Raw genomic sequence first — 15,751 nt, 5'->3', positions numbered from 1 at the left:
GAAAATAGTATCATCAAAAGTCATAAAATAGGATAAAAGAGAAAAAAAAAACATCTCAAGTTGAAATAATTGAAAGACAAACAAAGACACCAGAATGTAAAAGTAGAAATTATTTATTTATTTACAAACTAAAAATGTCACTTCTGGGTAGTTGTGTACAGAGGTCAGGGGTCAGGGGTCAGGGGTCAGGGGTCAGGTCCACAGGCGGAAGCGGACCAGGAGGGGCAGGTGGTCCGACGAGTGGTGCTGATTGGGCAAACCCTGGACTTCCTTCAGCTCCGAGTGGCCGACCAATGACAGCCTGCCGAGCAGCTGGAGGCCACGCCCACCAGGAAGTGGAGGCACATCTGTGGGAGAGCAGTGACTGTGAGTTGTTATGTTTATATGAGTGTGGTGTGTACGTTGGTGTGTTTTTATTCAAGTGTGTGTGCATTGTGTTTATGGGTGTGTGTGTGTGTGTGTGTGTGTGTGTGTGTGTGTGTGTGTGTGTGTGTGTGTGTGTGTGTGTGTGTGTACCAGGAGTGTAGAGGATGTAATCCACCGTCATGGCAGTTCGAGAGTGACATGTGGTGACCTCTGACCTCCCATCAGGCTTCAGGCGGTGAAGATAAGACGAGCGCAGATTCAGAGTGTGCTCCAGGGTCGCTCTGCGTGACACACACACAGACACACACGCAGTTGAGGTGTGTGTGCTGCAGAGACTGAAGCTCTCAGGTTGAGATGTTACCTGTTGAAAGCAGCGCTGTCGTCCACCGACAGTTCAGAGACCGCTCCGTCTTCAGCTGACACACACACACACACACACACACACACACACACACACACACACACACACGCTCTATGGTGAGGCCCGTTTTCATGACAAGAAAACATTTATGTTTACATGGCAATGAACTGAGACCGATGTCTGTTCCCATGGAAACGGGTGGAGGCGGAGCCACCCCATTACTTTCACAGGCTGAAGAATAAACCACAGACTTTATTTTGAAAATTGCTCCCTGAACTTAATGGGGATGCAGCGAAGCGCCTCCTCCACTCAAACAGAAATGAACGATATAAAGTACGGATCCTGTTTTACTGCTTTTATTTTCTGATGTTTTCATTTGTTTCTGTGGTAAACGTGCTACGCTTTCACACTGCTTATCACATTCACCCGTTCACACACACATTCACACACTAGTGGAGGCGTCGGCCATGCAAGGCGTTCAGACTATCCACTGGAATGTGGTTCAGGGATCTGTGTCTTGCTCAAAGACACCTCGACATGCGGACAGGGCGAGCCTTCAGATTGTTAGCTTGTTAGCCTTCAGTCTGGTAGCCTGCAGACTGTTAGCCTGCAGAGTGTTAGTCTGTTAAGCCTGCAGAGTGTTAGCCTGTTAGCCTTCAGTATGTTAGCCGGGTAGCCTGAAGAGCATTAGCAGTTAGCCTGCAGAGTGTTAGCCTGTGAGTCTTCAGCATGTTAGCCTGTTAGCCTGCAGAGTGTTAGCCTGTTAGTCTTCAGAGTGTTAGCCTGTTAGCCTGAAGAGTGTTAGCCTGTTAGCCTGCAGAGTGTTAGCCTGTTAGCCTTCAGAGTGTTAGCCTGTTAGCCTGCAGAGTGTTAGCCTGTTAGCCTTCAGAGTGTTAGCCTGTGAGTCTTCAGCATGTTAGCCTGTTAGCCTGCAGAGTGTTAGCCTGTTAGCCTGCAGAGTGTTAGCCTGTTAGCCTGCAGAGCGTTAGCCTGTTAGCCTGCAGAGTGTTAGCCTGTTAGCCTTCAGAGTGTTAGCCTGTTAGCCTGCAGAGTGTTAGCCTGTTAGCCTTCAGAGTGTTAGCCTGTGAGTCTTCAGCATGTTAGCCTGTTAGCCTGCAGAGTGTTAGCCTGTTAGCCTGCAGAGTGTTAGCCTGTTAGCCTGCAGAGTGTTAGCCTGTTAGCCTTCCGGTTACCCGTGCTGCTGCTGGCTGCCTTCTGGTACTGGCAGCGGTGGTTGATGCCCACACTGTGAGACCAGATGGGGGATGAGAGCAGACGCTGTCCTCTGGAGCCGTCCTCCTGCCCCGACACCTGAACCACAACACAGACACCTCAGGTCCTGATCTGGAGAACCTGCAGACCCAGGTCCAGAACCTGCAGAGCTGTCAGAACCAGTGTGGCTCTCACCATGCCGATCTGCAGTCCGGTGTAGTCCAGTCGGCCCCGGGTCAGAAACTTGTACAGGGGGCTATAGGGGGCGGAGTTCAGATCCCCGCACAGCAGCACTGGATTGGTGGATCCGTCCGGGAGGCGGGCCAGCCGCCCCAACTCGGCCAATAGGATGGCGAGCTGAGCCAGCTTGACGTCGCCCCGCCGGGGGTTGTAGAGGAGGTGGGTGTTGGCCACGCAGATGAAGGAGGCGGAGTCTGGGGGGGCGCAACGCGGCCGCAGCAGCACCACCTGGCCCACGTTGTCCCGGTCCAGGAGGGCGTCGCCCACACGGAAGAACTCAATCGGATTGGACGAGACCAGGGAGAAGACGGCGGTGTTGAAGACCACCGCACAGCCGTCTGGCTTACTGCCCGTTCGCTTCTTGTACTCACACTGGTAACCTGGCACGTACACACACACACACACACACACACACACACACACACGCACACACACACACACACACACACACACACACACACACACACACACGTTATAAACACAAACATACGCAGACACGTGCAAAAACACACAATCACTCAGTACCCAATTCCTGCAGAGCCGGTCTGATCTGGTTCTCGTAGTGATCCTGCTGGACTTCCTGGAGACACAAAATCTACAAAAATGAAAAAAAAAAAAAAAAGTTTCAGCCAATAGAAGAGCCAGCTGCGGGCTAAGCCCCGCCCCCTCGACTCCCCCCTCACGTCGGCGTGGTGCAGCCGGATCTCGGACAGCAGGTTGGGCAGCCGGTAGCTCCAGGACAGCACGGCGGGGCTGCAGTGTCTGTACAGGTAGACGTTGTCCTGCAGCAGCTCCTGGGACAGCAGGTTGTAGGACATCACTGAGAAGTCCAGCACTCCGCTGCCCCCCGGAGGAGGGGGGTCTGTACTGCAGGACTCCCACCGTCTCTGAAGAGCTGAGGAAAGACCAGCAACCAATCAGAACCACAGGACACTGGAGGACTGGGAACCTGACGGGGTTAGCGTTAGCTCGCATCCACAGCTGTGACTAGCGTTACAGCACTAGTAATGTGAAACGATTACTTGGTGGAAAAGTAACTATTAAAGTAATCCCATTACTTTACAAAAAATAACTGGTGAAGCAACTCATTGTAGATAAAAACTTTAGGCTTACGTTTGATTGACGGAAAAGTTCCAGTTGGAGGCGGCGGCCGGTCAGCCCCACCCACTGTTCCATGATTGGTAGGTGACCTGTTGGCTCCACCCGTTTGATTTTGGTTGTTGGGTGGCCAGTTAGCTCCGCCCACTTGTCCATGGTCACTCAGCTGGTTGATGGGGGGCCAGGTAGCTCCGCCCAGTTGTCCCTGATAGCTTGGCTGGTTGATGGGGGGCCAGGTAGCTCCGCCCACTTGGCCCTGATAGCTTGGCTGGTTGATGGGGGGCCAGGTAGCTCCGCCCACTTGGCCCCAGTTGTAGGGGTGACTGGTGGGTGGATTGTTAGTTCCGCCCACCTGTCCTGGGTCATTAGACTGGGAGGTGTGGCCTTGATGAGGGTGGATCCCCGTCCACACACCCACATCCCGGCCCCCCTGAGGTCCCCTCTGGTCGGCGCGGCCCCGCTGCATTGACCCAGGTCCGGGGGTCTCTGGAGAAGCCACGCCCCCTTGCCGCACCTCCTTGTCGGCGCTCCTCTTCCGTTTGTGGGGGGGCTCGCTGCTCCGGTGGATTTGCTCCATCACGCCGGGCGATGTGCAGAACGGCTGCCCGCCGCCGTCACCGCGTCTCGGGGTCCCCGGTGGGGGTCGACACCCCCACACCAGCCACCATGGAGGGGGGGCCGGGACGGAAACAGAGGAGAAGCTCAGCCTGCGAAGGAACATGTGGGGTCTGGAGGGAGATGTGAAAGAAACTGTTCAGGAGGTCTCCTCTTGGGGGCGCCAGAGAGGTGCTCTTAATGTGAAAATCAACCGGAAGTCAACCTTTTAATGTGAAACATATCCTGACAACTATGAAGCTTTCACTTTCATAAAAACAAAAGGCAGGGTTGAATATTCCCCAAAATGATTAGATTTACTTCTAAAACATGAGACGAAATGTTTAAAGAACAGCTGGACGTGAGTTAAACAGAGCTTCACTGGAACTGCAAATAAGCTCCATTTTCCACCGTGTTCGAGCAGCTAGCTCACATTAACTCACTTCTCTTCGTTGTGGGGGGAAACATCGTTTAAGGTTCCGCACGATCGACTGAAAAGAAGCTTTTGTAAGTCCACATTTGGGAGATTTAATGAAAATATCGAGTGAATCGAACACGAGCCGCTCCGCCGACAGGCACGTAGGATGACGTCACCACACGGAGCGTGCCGTGCTGCGTTCAGGCACCGCCGCACAGTGAGTGAATCCGAGAATCCACTCATTGACGCTTGTTTTCCTCCTCCAGTGATACTCCCCATGTGGGAATCACTGCAACAATTTGATATAACACTATACACAAAAACTGTCTGTATCGTTGTCAGTGAAGGGCTTCCAAAATATAATAGTCTGTTTAATTCACGACCATCACTGGTAGCACTATATTCCGAGTGTCCTTGAATGTATCATATGGCGAGACGCTCGGAACTCTGGGACTTGTAGTCTTAAAAATATTCTGACGTCGGAGTCATTTTTCTCCCCTTTTCTTCTTTGCTTCTTTTTATTACTTTAACAGATTCTCTTTAAACCTTTTCTTTAAAGAAGCCCCATTGTGAAAAATTGACTTTCATGAGCTTTTAACAGTGTTAGATTGTGAGTAGCTCAAAAACCTTAGTTAAGTTGGAGTTTCTCTTTATTCATGCACATTTAAGTAATCTATGTGAATATTAATTCACATAGATTGGATTTACCATTACTTACTACCTTTCATTCACTGCCACTGGACCGACAACTTCCACAACATGGCGCCACAGACTCACCATAGATATATATACAAGCTAGACTTGTTGTCCATAGTAAATACAATGAATGTAGCTTTCGTAATGTCACCCATAGCGTTCCGAAATCCCGTTCTGCAGACTTCAGTGAGTTCAGCAGGACGTCTCCATATTGAACATTTGAAACCGGATGAAAATGGGACTGGTCCAGCCTGTCACATGACCGCATCACGTGGCCAGAGGAGGCGCTGTGACAGGGGAATTTATGCAAAACTGTAACTCGTAAAACATAACATGATTTATGTGAAAATCAGAGTCTGGTGAAGACGATTCGGTAGTAGAAACGAGTGATAGGGACCAAAACATGTTCTGAAAATCTGCATTCTTGAATGGGTTCCAATGAGCTCTGGGCTCTTTTTGAAACCAACATCATTGCCCCCCCTGCTGGAGTTTCTCTGGAATTACAGCTTTTTTGCATTTCCGCATTATCTTCATGTTTTAAGAGTGGAGGTTGGAAGTTGGTCCATCCACACTCAGCATAGGGTCTTTTTTTTTCTCTTCCAGACGATAAACATGAAAATAAAAAATCTGGAGTTGAGCAGTTTCCATCATATTTCACCGTAGCGTGCGCACACACACACACACACACACACACACACACACACACACACACACACACCGATTGTCTCATTGCCGATGGAGAATCTCGTCCACCAGGCCAAAAAATCTCACGTGATCAAATGTAATCTCAAATGGCGAACACAAGAAGTAACACAGAAATACCAACAAGCACAGTGGTACTGTGGAAGAGGAGCTGCAGGAGGACGTCCTGATGGGGTCTTAGAGACGCTGCTTCACTGCTGCTGCTGATCGGAGCCGACGTGCAGAGCGGGAAAAACCGACATTTTGAAAACATCCAAGCACCCCATGTCATGGCTACACATGTGACATTTTAACTAAACAGATCGTTTGGAAATCTGTGGAAAAATCAGCGAATAATTTTACTTTAGGATGAAGAACTTCTTACCTTTATCCACTTTCATGCTCTGGTCCTGACGGTGCGTCTCTGGCTCTGCAGACACAGTCAGTGTGGTGTCTAGTATATTATTTTCTATGATCACGGTGTCTAGGTGTGCTGCGTCTGTGGTCAGTCAGCGGAGAAGCTGCTTCTTCACTGGCTTCATTTCATTCCTAGTCACATTTGTGGCAGCAATCTCTCCTGAGCATTTGGCTTCCACCACACATGAAGCTAAATGTTGCTTTAGCATTAGCATTAGCATCTGTTCGATATATTGCCCAGAGAAATGTTGCTTTAGCATTAGCATCTGTTTGGTATATTCCCCAGCTCAGGCTAATGTTGAAGCTCACTGGAGTATTAGCATTAGCATTAGCTGTTCTCTCCAGAGCGGAGAACAACAGAACATGTTTTTGTTCGTCCTGAATGACAGAAGAAAACACGCCGAGTCGGAAACGCTGTGGAAGTTTTTATTCAGTGGAAAACCTCTCAGAGGAAGGAAGGATGATCCGGGACGCCGTCCAGGTGAGTCCGGACTCCGTCTTTTTGGTACGAAGCAGTTTGTCTCAGCGTGACGAGTCCTTCTTTGTGCTTTTCTTTCACTCCGGTTCATCTTTATTTCCTGCGTTCACTCGTCCTGCGAACCCGAAGCTCGTAAGGTGCACTTAGTTTAAATCTCCAGCGACCCAGTGCAAGTCCACCGAGTCCAAAGAAATCTCAAGAAGTCAGGGCAGCGTGTGCGTGCGTGTGTGCATGTGTGTGTGTGATCAGATTTATAGGATTATAATCACACTGGTTTCTGTATTGTGATTTAGTGTTTACATTTGTGCGTCTTCAATCCAGTTAGTGTTTCTGGAATGAGCTGTGTGCGTTTAATGAGACTTGAGCGCGCACACACACACACACACACACACACACACACACACACACACACACACACGCACACACGCACACACGCACACACACTCTTCCTGTGCAGCCTCTCAGCTTCTGCCATCCTGTACTCTCAGCCCCGGGTGGGGTTCTCCAGGCGGGGTCAGGGGTCAGGAGAAGGGCACGTCCCACCGCTGTGTGTAGGCGCTCAGTTCACAGGGGCTGATGACCAGCATGCGGGACGAGTCCATCCCGTCCAGGGCCATCTCCGAGTCCAGGCAGAACCGAGACACCAGGTGCTCCAGGTGAGTCCCCGACTTCTGCCAGCGCTGCAGGACACAGGGCAAAACAGGCACCGGGTCAACCACTGCAGGGCAAAACAGGCACCGGATCAACCACTGCAGGGCAAAACAGGCACCGGATCAACCACTGCAGGGCAAAACAGGCACCGGATCAACCACTGCAGGGCAAAACAGGCACCAGATCAACCACTGCAGTAGCAAAACAGGCACCGGATCAACCACTGCAGGGCAAAACAGGCACCAGATCAACCACTGCAGGGGCAAAACAGGCACCAGATCAACCACTGCAGGGCAAAACAGGCACCGGATCAACCACTGCAGGGGCAAAACAGGCACCGGATCAACCACTGCAGGGCAAAACAGGCACCAGATCAACCACTGCAGGGCAAAACAGGCACCAGATCAACCACTGCAGGGGCAAAACAGGCACCGGATCAACCACTGCAGGGCAAAACAGGCACCAGATCAACCACTGCAGGGGCAAAACAGGCACCGGATCAACCACTGCAGGGCAAAACAGGCACCAGATCAACCACTGCAGGGGCAAAACAGGCACCAGATCAACCACTGCAGGGCAAAACAGGCACCGGATCAACCACTGCAGGGGCAAAACAGGCACCGGATCAACCACTGCAGGGCAAAACAGGCACCGGATCAACCACTGCAGGGGCAAAACAGGCACCAGATCAACCACTGCAGGGGCAAAACAGGCACCGGATCAACCACTGCAGGGCAAAACAGGCACCAGATCAACCACTGCAGGGGCAAAACAGGCACCAGATCAACCACTGCAGGGGCAAAACAGGCACCGGATCAACCACTGCAGGGGAAAAACTAACCGTGTTTTCTGAAAAGCAGGACATTTTTTTAAAACCAAATGTTTCTTTCTCACTTGTAAACACCACCAAATGCACCCAATGCATTGGTGTGAAGAGCAAAGCATTCTGGGAGAAAAGGATGTTTCACCACAGAGTAAAATAAATAATGTGAAAGTTAAATAAGTGAGATTCAGACAGAACTGAAACATGACATCAACTGTCAAAGTATTATGAAGAAAGTTACATTTAATGTGAGTAACGCCTGTGACTCCTCACCATGACCAGCAGAGGGCGACGTTACCTCACTTTGACAAGAGAGGCGTCTGTGGTGTGTGTGTGTGTGTGTGTGTGTGTGTGTGTGTGCGAGTGAATTATTCATGAGTGATTCTCCAGCAGGGAAACAAAGCTGCTGATATGATCAGACATGAAAAGAAGCTTTTATCTGGCAGCGAAACTCATCAGAGAGACAAAGAAGAAGAAGGAGAAGAAGAAGAGATTGACAGATAAGAGGAAAAAACGCGCGGAAGCATAAAGTCTGATGATGTGAGTTTGTGTGTGTGTGTGTGTGTGTGTGTGTGTGTGTGTGTGTGTGTGTGTGTGTGTGTGTGTGCAGCCACATCTAATTTTGAGACTTTGAGACTGAAGCGAATCACTGTCATGTATCTTCAACTTGTAAAGACACACATGCACGTAGAAAGATGCGTGCACGTGCGCGCGCACACACTGACACACACACACACACACACACACACACAGGGGGTATTAATTGAAAAAGAGTGATAATTAAAAGTGAATTAATTAATTTTCACCTCGTTCCCTCATTAAGCTCCTGCATTACAGTGAGAAACCCCCCAACTGCCCCTGGAGGGGGCAGCAGGGGGCAGCGGGGGGGCAGCGGGGCCAGCAGGGGGCTAGCACGGAGCCCGCCATGCTTCCCAGCATGCTCTGGGGTTTCAGAGATCTGATGCAGTGCAGTCCTGAACAGAAAGTCACTGAGTGTGGTTCCACTGTGTTTTTATTCAGGATTGGTTTATTCCAGATGAAGAGCTTCCCAGTGACGTCCCTGAGCTCGGTGTTGTCTCTGGCTCTAACTGCGGGGGCTGTGGAGCGTTCTGATTGGACGGTGCAGCCGTGACGCAGTGACTTTTCCGTTCTTTCCTTCTGGATTAACTTTGATGCTACACCTTTGAAAAAGTCCTCACTGTCCGACTCCTGTCCATCCATCTGTTTCATTATATCCATTTCTTTCTGAAGCTGTGTGAAATAAATCGTCTCCGTAGAAGTCGAACTGCTGGCCGCCATCTTGGAACATTGCGTCATCGTGACGGACGAGCACAAGCAGAACAACCGGAATTAAAAGGCAACTCCGGTTTTTTTGACACCTGGACCTTGTTTATAGGTGTGTGTCACGCTCATATACTCACTCAGACAAACATGGTGCAGCTGGGAGTCCTTCAGAAGTTGTTTAGATCCAACCGATTTAGCGGGGGCCACGGCAAGGGAGCTTCAGCGCGGGACATAACCTCTGCATAATCGCTCATTTCGGCTGTATTACTTCATCCATCGCCAGTGTTGTCATAAAGTCAGCTCGTCTACCGTCTTCAGGTGGGTCAGCTGACAGTTTTTGCTAACTTAGCCACAATTAGCTCGGATGCTGGAGCCTCTCCCGTCAGCGCGCCGCGGCCACGTGCGTGCCCAGCGGAGGCGCACTGCGCACGGGCTGCGGGACGCTCCTGGAAGTCTCTCCTCACCGAGAGTCTGGAGGTCTCCAAGCCAGGCGAGGAGCGCTGTGCGCGGGCTGCGGTGCAGCTGATGGGGGAGGCTCCAGCATCCCAGCTAATTGTGGCTAAGTTAGCGAAAACTGTCAGCTGACCCACCTGAAGACGGTAGACAAATGGTAAATGGTAAATAGTCTACACTTATATAGCGCTTTTACACTGCATTGACAGAGCCCAAAGCGCTTTACACTGCATTAACACATTCACCCATTCACACACACATTCACACACCAGTGGAGGCGGCTGCCATGCAAGGCGCTCAGTCCATCCACTGGGGGCAGTTCGGGGTTCAGTGTCTTGCCCAAGGACACTTCGACATGCCGACATGCAGACAGGGGGAGACAGGAATCGAACTAACAACCTCCCGATTGCAAGACGACTGCTCTCCCCACTGAACCACAGCCGCCCAAGACAAGCTGACTTTATGACAACACTGGCGATGGATGAAGAAATATAGCCGAAATGAGCGACTTTGCAGAGATGATGTCCCGCGCTGAAGCTCCCTTGCCGTGGCCCCCGCTAAATCGGTTGGATCTAAATAACTTCTGGACTCCCAGCTGCACCATGTTTGTCTGAGTGAGTATATGAGCATGACACACCTAGAAATAAGTCCAGGTGTCAAAAAACCGGAGTTGCCCTTTAAGCCGAGTCTAAATTACATAGAACTCCGCTCACAGAGAAGAAGAAACCAGCTGGTCTATTCGGATTTAAACTGAATTGCGGAATAAGTTTTCAGGTGTTTACCTGGTTGTTTTAGAGCGGAATTAGACTATGTTCAGAAAAAACAGGAATAAAACATCCCATGAAAACTCAATGGCTCTGAGGTGAGCTTGAAACAGCCAATCAGGTGCAGGAAGGGGGGCGGAGCTTCAGCTTCATTAGGAAATAACATTCTCCACGTTCCGTCAGAACCAACTGCAGGTGGGAATCAGGGGCGAGAGAAAGAGCACTGTTATTCATCTTAATAAAGATTACTGACAGTGGGACTGTTCACCTTCATAAAAAACACGCACGCACGCACGCACGCACGCACGCACGCACGCACGCACGCACACACACACACACACACACACACACACACACACACACACACACACACACACACACACACACACACACACACACACACACACACACACACACACACACACACACTTCAAACTGTCTTCAGCATGTTTAATGAACGGCACAGCTTCTTTACAGGAAAACATCCTCTGTGGTTTAAGGCTGTTTTACACTAAACCCCCCTCTCCCCACACACACACACACACACACACACACACACACACGCACATGCGCACACGCACACACATCACCACCACCCCCAGCTCTGGGCTGTTTTTCTGTGTTGGATATTCCTCCTAATTAGCTATCATCACCCTGCTTCCTCCCCTCTGACACACACACACACACACACACACACACACACACACACACACACACACACACACACACACACACACACACACACACACACACACACACACACACACTCCTGCTGAGTGTGTGTTGTTTCAGAGGTTTGTCGGGTCGGGCCGCGTGACAGAAACACACTTCAGCAGTTCTGACTTCTTCCGTTGCCCCTCAGTTTTCATTTCTCTTCGCCGTTATTTCAGAAACACCTCCTTTGTTCTTTTTCTCGTCTGACCTTTGACCTGTTTGCTCCGCCGCGTGAGCGACGGCAGTTCTGCAGGCTAACAGGCTAACAGTGTGCATGCACACACACAGTGAACAGTTGCTGAGGTGTAACGAGATCATCTGCAGCTCTCCGACTCCTCATCCTCCTCTCCTTTTCTCTCCTTTTTCCTGCCTCTCTTCACCTTTCCACCTGCCGCCCGCCCTCCCCACCACACAGACACACACACACGCACGCACGCACGCACGCACGCACGCACGCACGCACGCACGCACGCACGCACGCACGCACGCACGCACGCACGCACACACACACCCTCCCCCCTCTCTTGTGATTTATTGGTTGTCAAGTTGTTCTCTGCTGCAGGGGCTGCTGGGACGCTGTCAAGGTGCCCAGTGGTCAGGTGAAGACAAGTAAGTGTGTGTGTGTGTGTGTGTGTGTGTGTGTGTGTGTGTGTGTGTGTGTCTTAAGAGTATTCCAAGCTTCAGCTTCCAAGCTGCCTGTCCCAAAAAGTGTGAAGCATCTGCTGCTGCAGTTTGTGCGCTTCTGTCTGAATGTGTGTGTGTGTGTGTGTGTGTGTGTGTGTCTGTGTGTGCGCACACGCGCGTGCACGCGCGTGCGTATAACGATCATCTTTAGACAAATTTAGCTTTAGATTAATTAACATTTAGATTAACTTACCAGCCGTATGATCTACGATAGTGAGCTGCCTGGAGCTACACGCCACCTGTCTGCCTGAGCCCTGTGAGAGAGTGTGTGTGTGTGTGTGTGTGTGTGTGTGTGTGTGTGTGTGTGTGTGTGTGTGTGTTACCGATGTTGTGGGGACTCACACACATTACAGGGCCTTCTCAGCGTCGTGTTACAGGGTGCAGTGCAGGCCGATGGAAAAGTCAGCTGCAGTTAAGGAGGAGTTACTGCTGGTCATGGGTAGTTAGAGGGATTACTGCTGGTTATGGGTCGTCAAGAAGGTAATAAATGCCATAACTAGTTAAGGAGGAGTTACTGAAGGTCGTGGGTAGTTAAGGAGTTCCTAAATGTCAGTGGCCCAGTTTACATGGGTGTTATTTCAATCCGATTGTAAACAATCGTATTAAACGGAGTGTATTCATGTACGGTGAACAAAGCGATCCACGATGAATCCTCGTTTACCGGGACCCAGCGTCGTGTGACATGCGCACAAAGTCTCATGAGGAACTTTCAGGTCTTCCTCTCTGCAGCAGCAGTCCTCAGCGCCGAGCAGAGAGTTTTTATCTGCTGCTATCTGCTCCAATAATGTCCTAACATCTCCACGATACGCTGCTGAAGCGGCGGCTGCTCCCCTGGCCAGAGCACCGCCGCCGAGCGCCACGTCTCGGTGTGAGCTCTGCTCCGCATGCCGATGTTTCGAATTAACTGGTGCCCGTGTTAACTTGTGACCAATACAAGACTGAAACATGTCGTTCTGGCGAACGTCGGCTATCGACAGTTACACTGCGTGTATACATTTAAAGTTTTTTGTGAGTCTGACTTTAACAACTGCTGTTATCAGCATGTGTTTACACAGACCTCCACCGTCATTCGTTAACACGGGAACCAGTTAATCCATAACACCGGCCGGCGAGCCTATTCTGCTACAGAGCTCTCTGAACAACTCGCTGTTGCGCGATTTGCTTCCATCTTGCCTCTCCAATGTTTCTTCTCTGTTTTTATTAAAAAAGTGTTTTTCAACCATCGTCGTGTTTTTCTGCTTGTTTTTGACTGTCCTGCTTCCCGCTTACTGCGCACGTCATCACGCCACTACGTATGAGGGAACACATTCGCGGAACAAATAATCCCCCGTTTAACCTGCTCCGCTGTCAGGCGGCGTTTATATGAGACACGGAGCGGATTGTCGATCGGTGTAGACCGCCTCCTACAATCGGCTCCGAAATACAATCCGCTCCGAGTGAAGCGGATCCACTCGGTGTTTACATGACGCATTTACAATCCGCTCCGCCATATAAGCCGATTATACGGGGACCATGTAAACGTGCCTACTGGTGGTGAGGAAACAGGAACTGAAGCTCATGAGTCGCTAAGGACAAGTTAATAACTGTCATGCATAGTTAAGAAGTAAATGTCACAATGTTAGTAAGGGGGAACTGAAGCTCATGGGGAGTGAAGCTGTTAGAGTTTAGAGCAAGTCTGCAGAAAATAAAACTGTGTGTGTGTGTGTGTGTGTGTGTGTGTGTGTGTGTGTGTGTGTGTGTGTGTGTGTGTGGGACTGACCTGCTTGCCGTCTCCCAGGTTGCAGGGCAGCAGGAGGACCTGGGAAGCCGGGAATATGGTGGACAGAGACAGACAGTGCTGCTGCTGCCGGATCTGTTGCCCGTGAGTGTAAACCCACTCCTGCAGAACGCACACACACACACACACACACACACACACACACACACACACAGACACACACACACACACACACACACAGTAAAACAATCATGTCTTCTCGGCGTTTCTTTGTCCCGCTGCCGTTCCTGCCGACACTTGGGAGAGCGGCTCGGGCTCCGGCTGGTTGGAGATAAGCGGTCGTGTTGATAACGTCACTCATTGAGAAGCTCAGGAAACATTTAGCGAACATACAGAAAAACACAGCCGAGGCCGTGCAAACACCAAGCCGAGGCTGAATCCCAATCATCCGGATTCTACCCGGGGGATTCATTGACCCCCACGCTGACTTCAGTGGCTTTACAGCTTCGCCTCCGCTGTAATTGTGAAGCTGAACGGCGGGAAGCCGGAGTCTGGGAGGAACCAGTTAGAAATGTGGAGGAAAAAGTTTTTCTTTTTGGGTGAATCCCAGCAGATACATAAAAAAAAGGAAAAAAAAAAAAACACCTCAGGCTGTCAAATTACTAATTTTGAACTAATAAGTTGTGATTTATCACATTTAATATTCTGGTGTTGTTCTGTTGTTTTGTGATGTTTCTCACGAGAGTGTCTTAATTAGGAATCAAATGAAACAAAAATAATTTTTTGTTTTGATTTTTTTTTAATATTCTTTCAAAATTAACTACTACTCGGTTCTGCAACAGTTTTTTTCCCCCCCAGGCCACCACACTGCTGAATGGCCGGCTATAATCATTCACACCATCCCCACTCCGACTGTCCTGCACTACTTGAAGTACTTGCACTACTTGCGTTTGTCAGTACTGTACAGTACTGTGCACTTCATTATCAATATACTCAGGCTGTACATTGTTAAATGTTATCTTACTTTATCTGAGATTATTTAAATCTCTTTATTTTGTTTTAGCTAACACTGTGCTGAACTGCTTGCAATGAAATTTTGTTTTGTATTCACTCGTGCAGACTTGAATGACAATAAAGGTTGTCCAAGTCTAAAGTGCCATATCGACTAACTTAAAGCGATACTTCAACATTTTGGCAAATTGGCCCATTTAGCGCAATTCCTTAGTCATTTCGAACAGCATACTTACTTTTTTTGTGAGGGCGAGCTGTTGTTTATCCAGAGGCGAGTCGGGGAAGGTTTTCGGGACGGACACAATGGAAGTGGATGGTATTTTTTGTTCCCCCCGTCAAACTCATCAAATACACAATCCAACAACCCCAAAACACTCTGGTGGACACGTTATAATCCGCACATTCACTACGCTGTGAAATATTAATGCAAAATTACCAGATTGAGTTGTTTATGTGAAGATTGCTAAGACGGAACTACTTACTAAACATGGCGTCTGGGCGTAGTGATCTCAAAAGAAAAAGTAGTTCCCAGTATTTGCTTCAGTGTCGTAACGCTACAATATTATTTGTTGGTGTTCCACAGCGTAGTGAATGTGTGGATTATAACGTGTCCACCAAAGTGTTTTGGGGTTGTTGGATTGTGTATTTGATGAGTTTGACGAGGAGGAACAAAAATACCATCCACTTCCATTGTGTCCGTCCCGAAAACCTTCCCCGACTCGCCTCTGAATAAACAACAGCTCGCCTTCACAAAAAAAGTAAGCATGCTGTTTGAAATGACTAAGGAATTGCGCTAAATGGGCCAATTTGCCAAAATGTTGAAGTATCCCTTTAATACGTCTACATTACATCCAGTTTTCAATTTGAAAAACAAAAAAACAAACAAACAAAAAAAAAAGCCCCAACCCAAAGTCTGCAATTAATCGTGGTACATTCTGGCTCCAGGAAGTAGTAATGAGCCTTTATTAGTTCCACAAAGGGAAATTACTTTTACATATGCTCCATGATTCAATAAGTAGTGAGGGACAACAGGGAGTAGCGACTAGCTACAGCGACCAGGAAGTAGTGACGGTCTAGCCCCACCCACTA

The 15,751-nt window shown here is 49.4% G+C and overlaps 2 protein-coding genes across 2 annotated transcripts in view; both read right to left on the bottom strand.

Moving 5' to 3' along the window:
* Positions 1 to 97: 97 nt before the first annotated feature.
* On the bottom strand, positions 98 to 4,459 carry angel2 (angel homolog 2 (Drosophila)). Its single transcript, XM_030110976.1, has 9 exons — positions 4,315 to 4,459; positions 3,293 to 4,005; positions 2,863 to 3,074; positions 2,705 to 2,774; positions 2,135 to 2,559; positions 1,921 to 2,038; positions 728 to 782; positions 517 to 647; positions 98 to 347 (listed from the first exon to the last, which is right to left on the bottom strand). Exons 2-9 carry the CDS (start codon positions 3,996 to 3,998, stop codon positions 193 to 195), a joined length of 1,872 nt encoding a protein of 623 aa, XP_029966836.1. The 5' UTR covers positions 3,999 to 4,005; positions 4,315 to 4,459; the 3' UTR covers positions 98 to 192.
* Positions 4,460 to 6,516: 2,057 nt separating this feature from the next.
* The window catches only part of galnt14 (UDP-N-acetyl-alpha-D-galactosamine:polypeptide N-acetylgalactosaminyltransferase 14 (GalNAc-T14)), a 103,841-nt gene continuing 94,606 nt past the window's right edge, over positions 6,517 to 15,751 (bottom strand). The window contains exons 14-15 of the mRNA XM_030110978.1: positions 13,694 to 13,813; positions 6,517 to 7,241 (exon numbers count right to left, since the gene is read on the bottom strand). Of these exons, the coding sequence (XP_029966838.1) occupies positions 7,083 to 7,241; positions 13,694 to 13,813 (279 nt within the window). The 3' untranslated portion in view covers positions 6,517 to 7,082. The remainder of the gene's footprint in view (positions 7,242 to 13,693; positions 13,814 to 15,751) is intronic.

Source organism: Salarias fasciatus, chromosome 15 (assembly GCF_902148845.1).
Source record: "Salarias fasciatus chromosome 15, fSalaFa1.1, whole genome shotgun sequence".
Classification (NCBI taxonomy): Eukaryota; Metazoa; Chordata; class Actinopteri; order Blenniiformes; family Blenniidae; genus Salarias; species Salarias fasciatus.
This window is presented reverse-complemented; position numbering and strand designations above follow the sequence as displayed.

Bases quoted from the DNA above. Each gene is read 5' to 3' on its own strand.
- angel2 (XM_030110976.1), bottom strand. From the start codon at position 3,998: ATGTTCCTTCGCAGGCTGAGCTTCTCCTCTGTTTCCGTCCCGGCCCCC. The intron at 2,560-2,704 runs GTACTGAGTGAT...TGTACGTGCCAG, and splicing joins ACCGGCTCTGCAGGAATTGG to GTTACCAGTGTGAGTACAAG. The intron at 2,039-2,134 runs GTGAGAGCCACA...GTTGTGGTTCAG, and splicing joins CCGGACTGCAGATCGGCATG to GTGTCGGGGCAGGAGGACGG.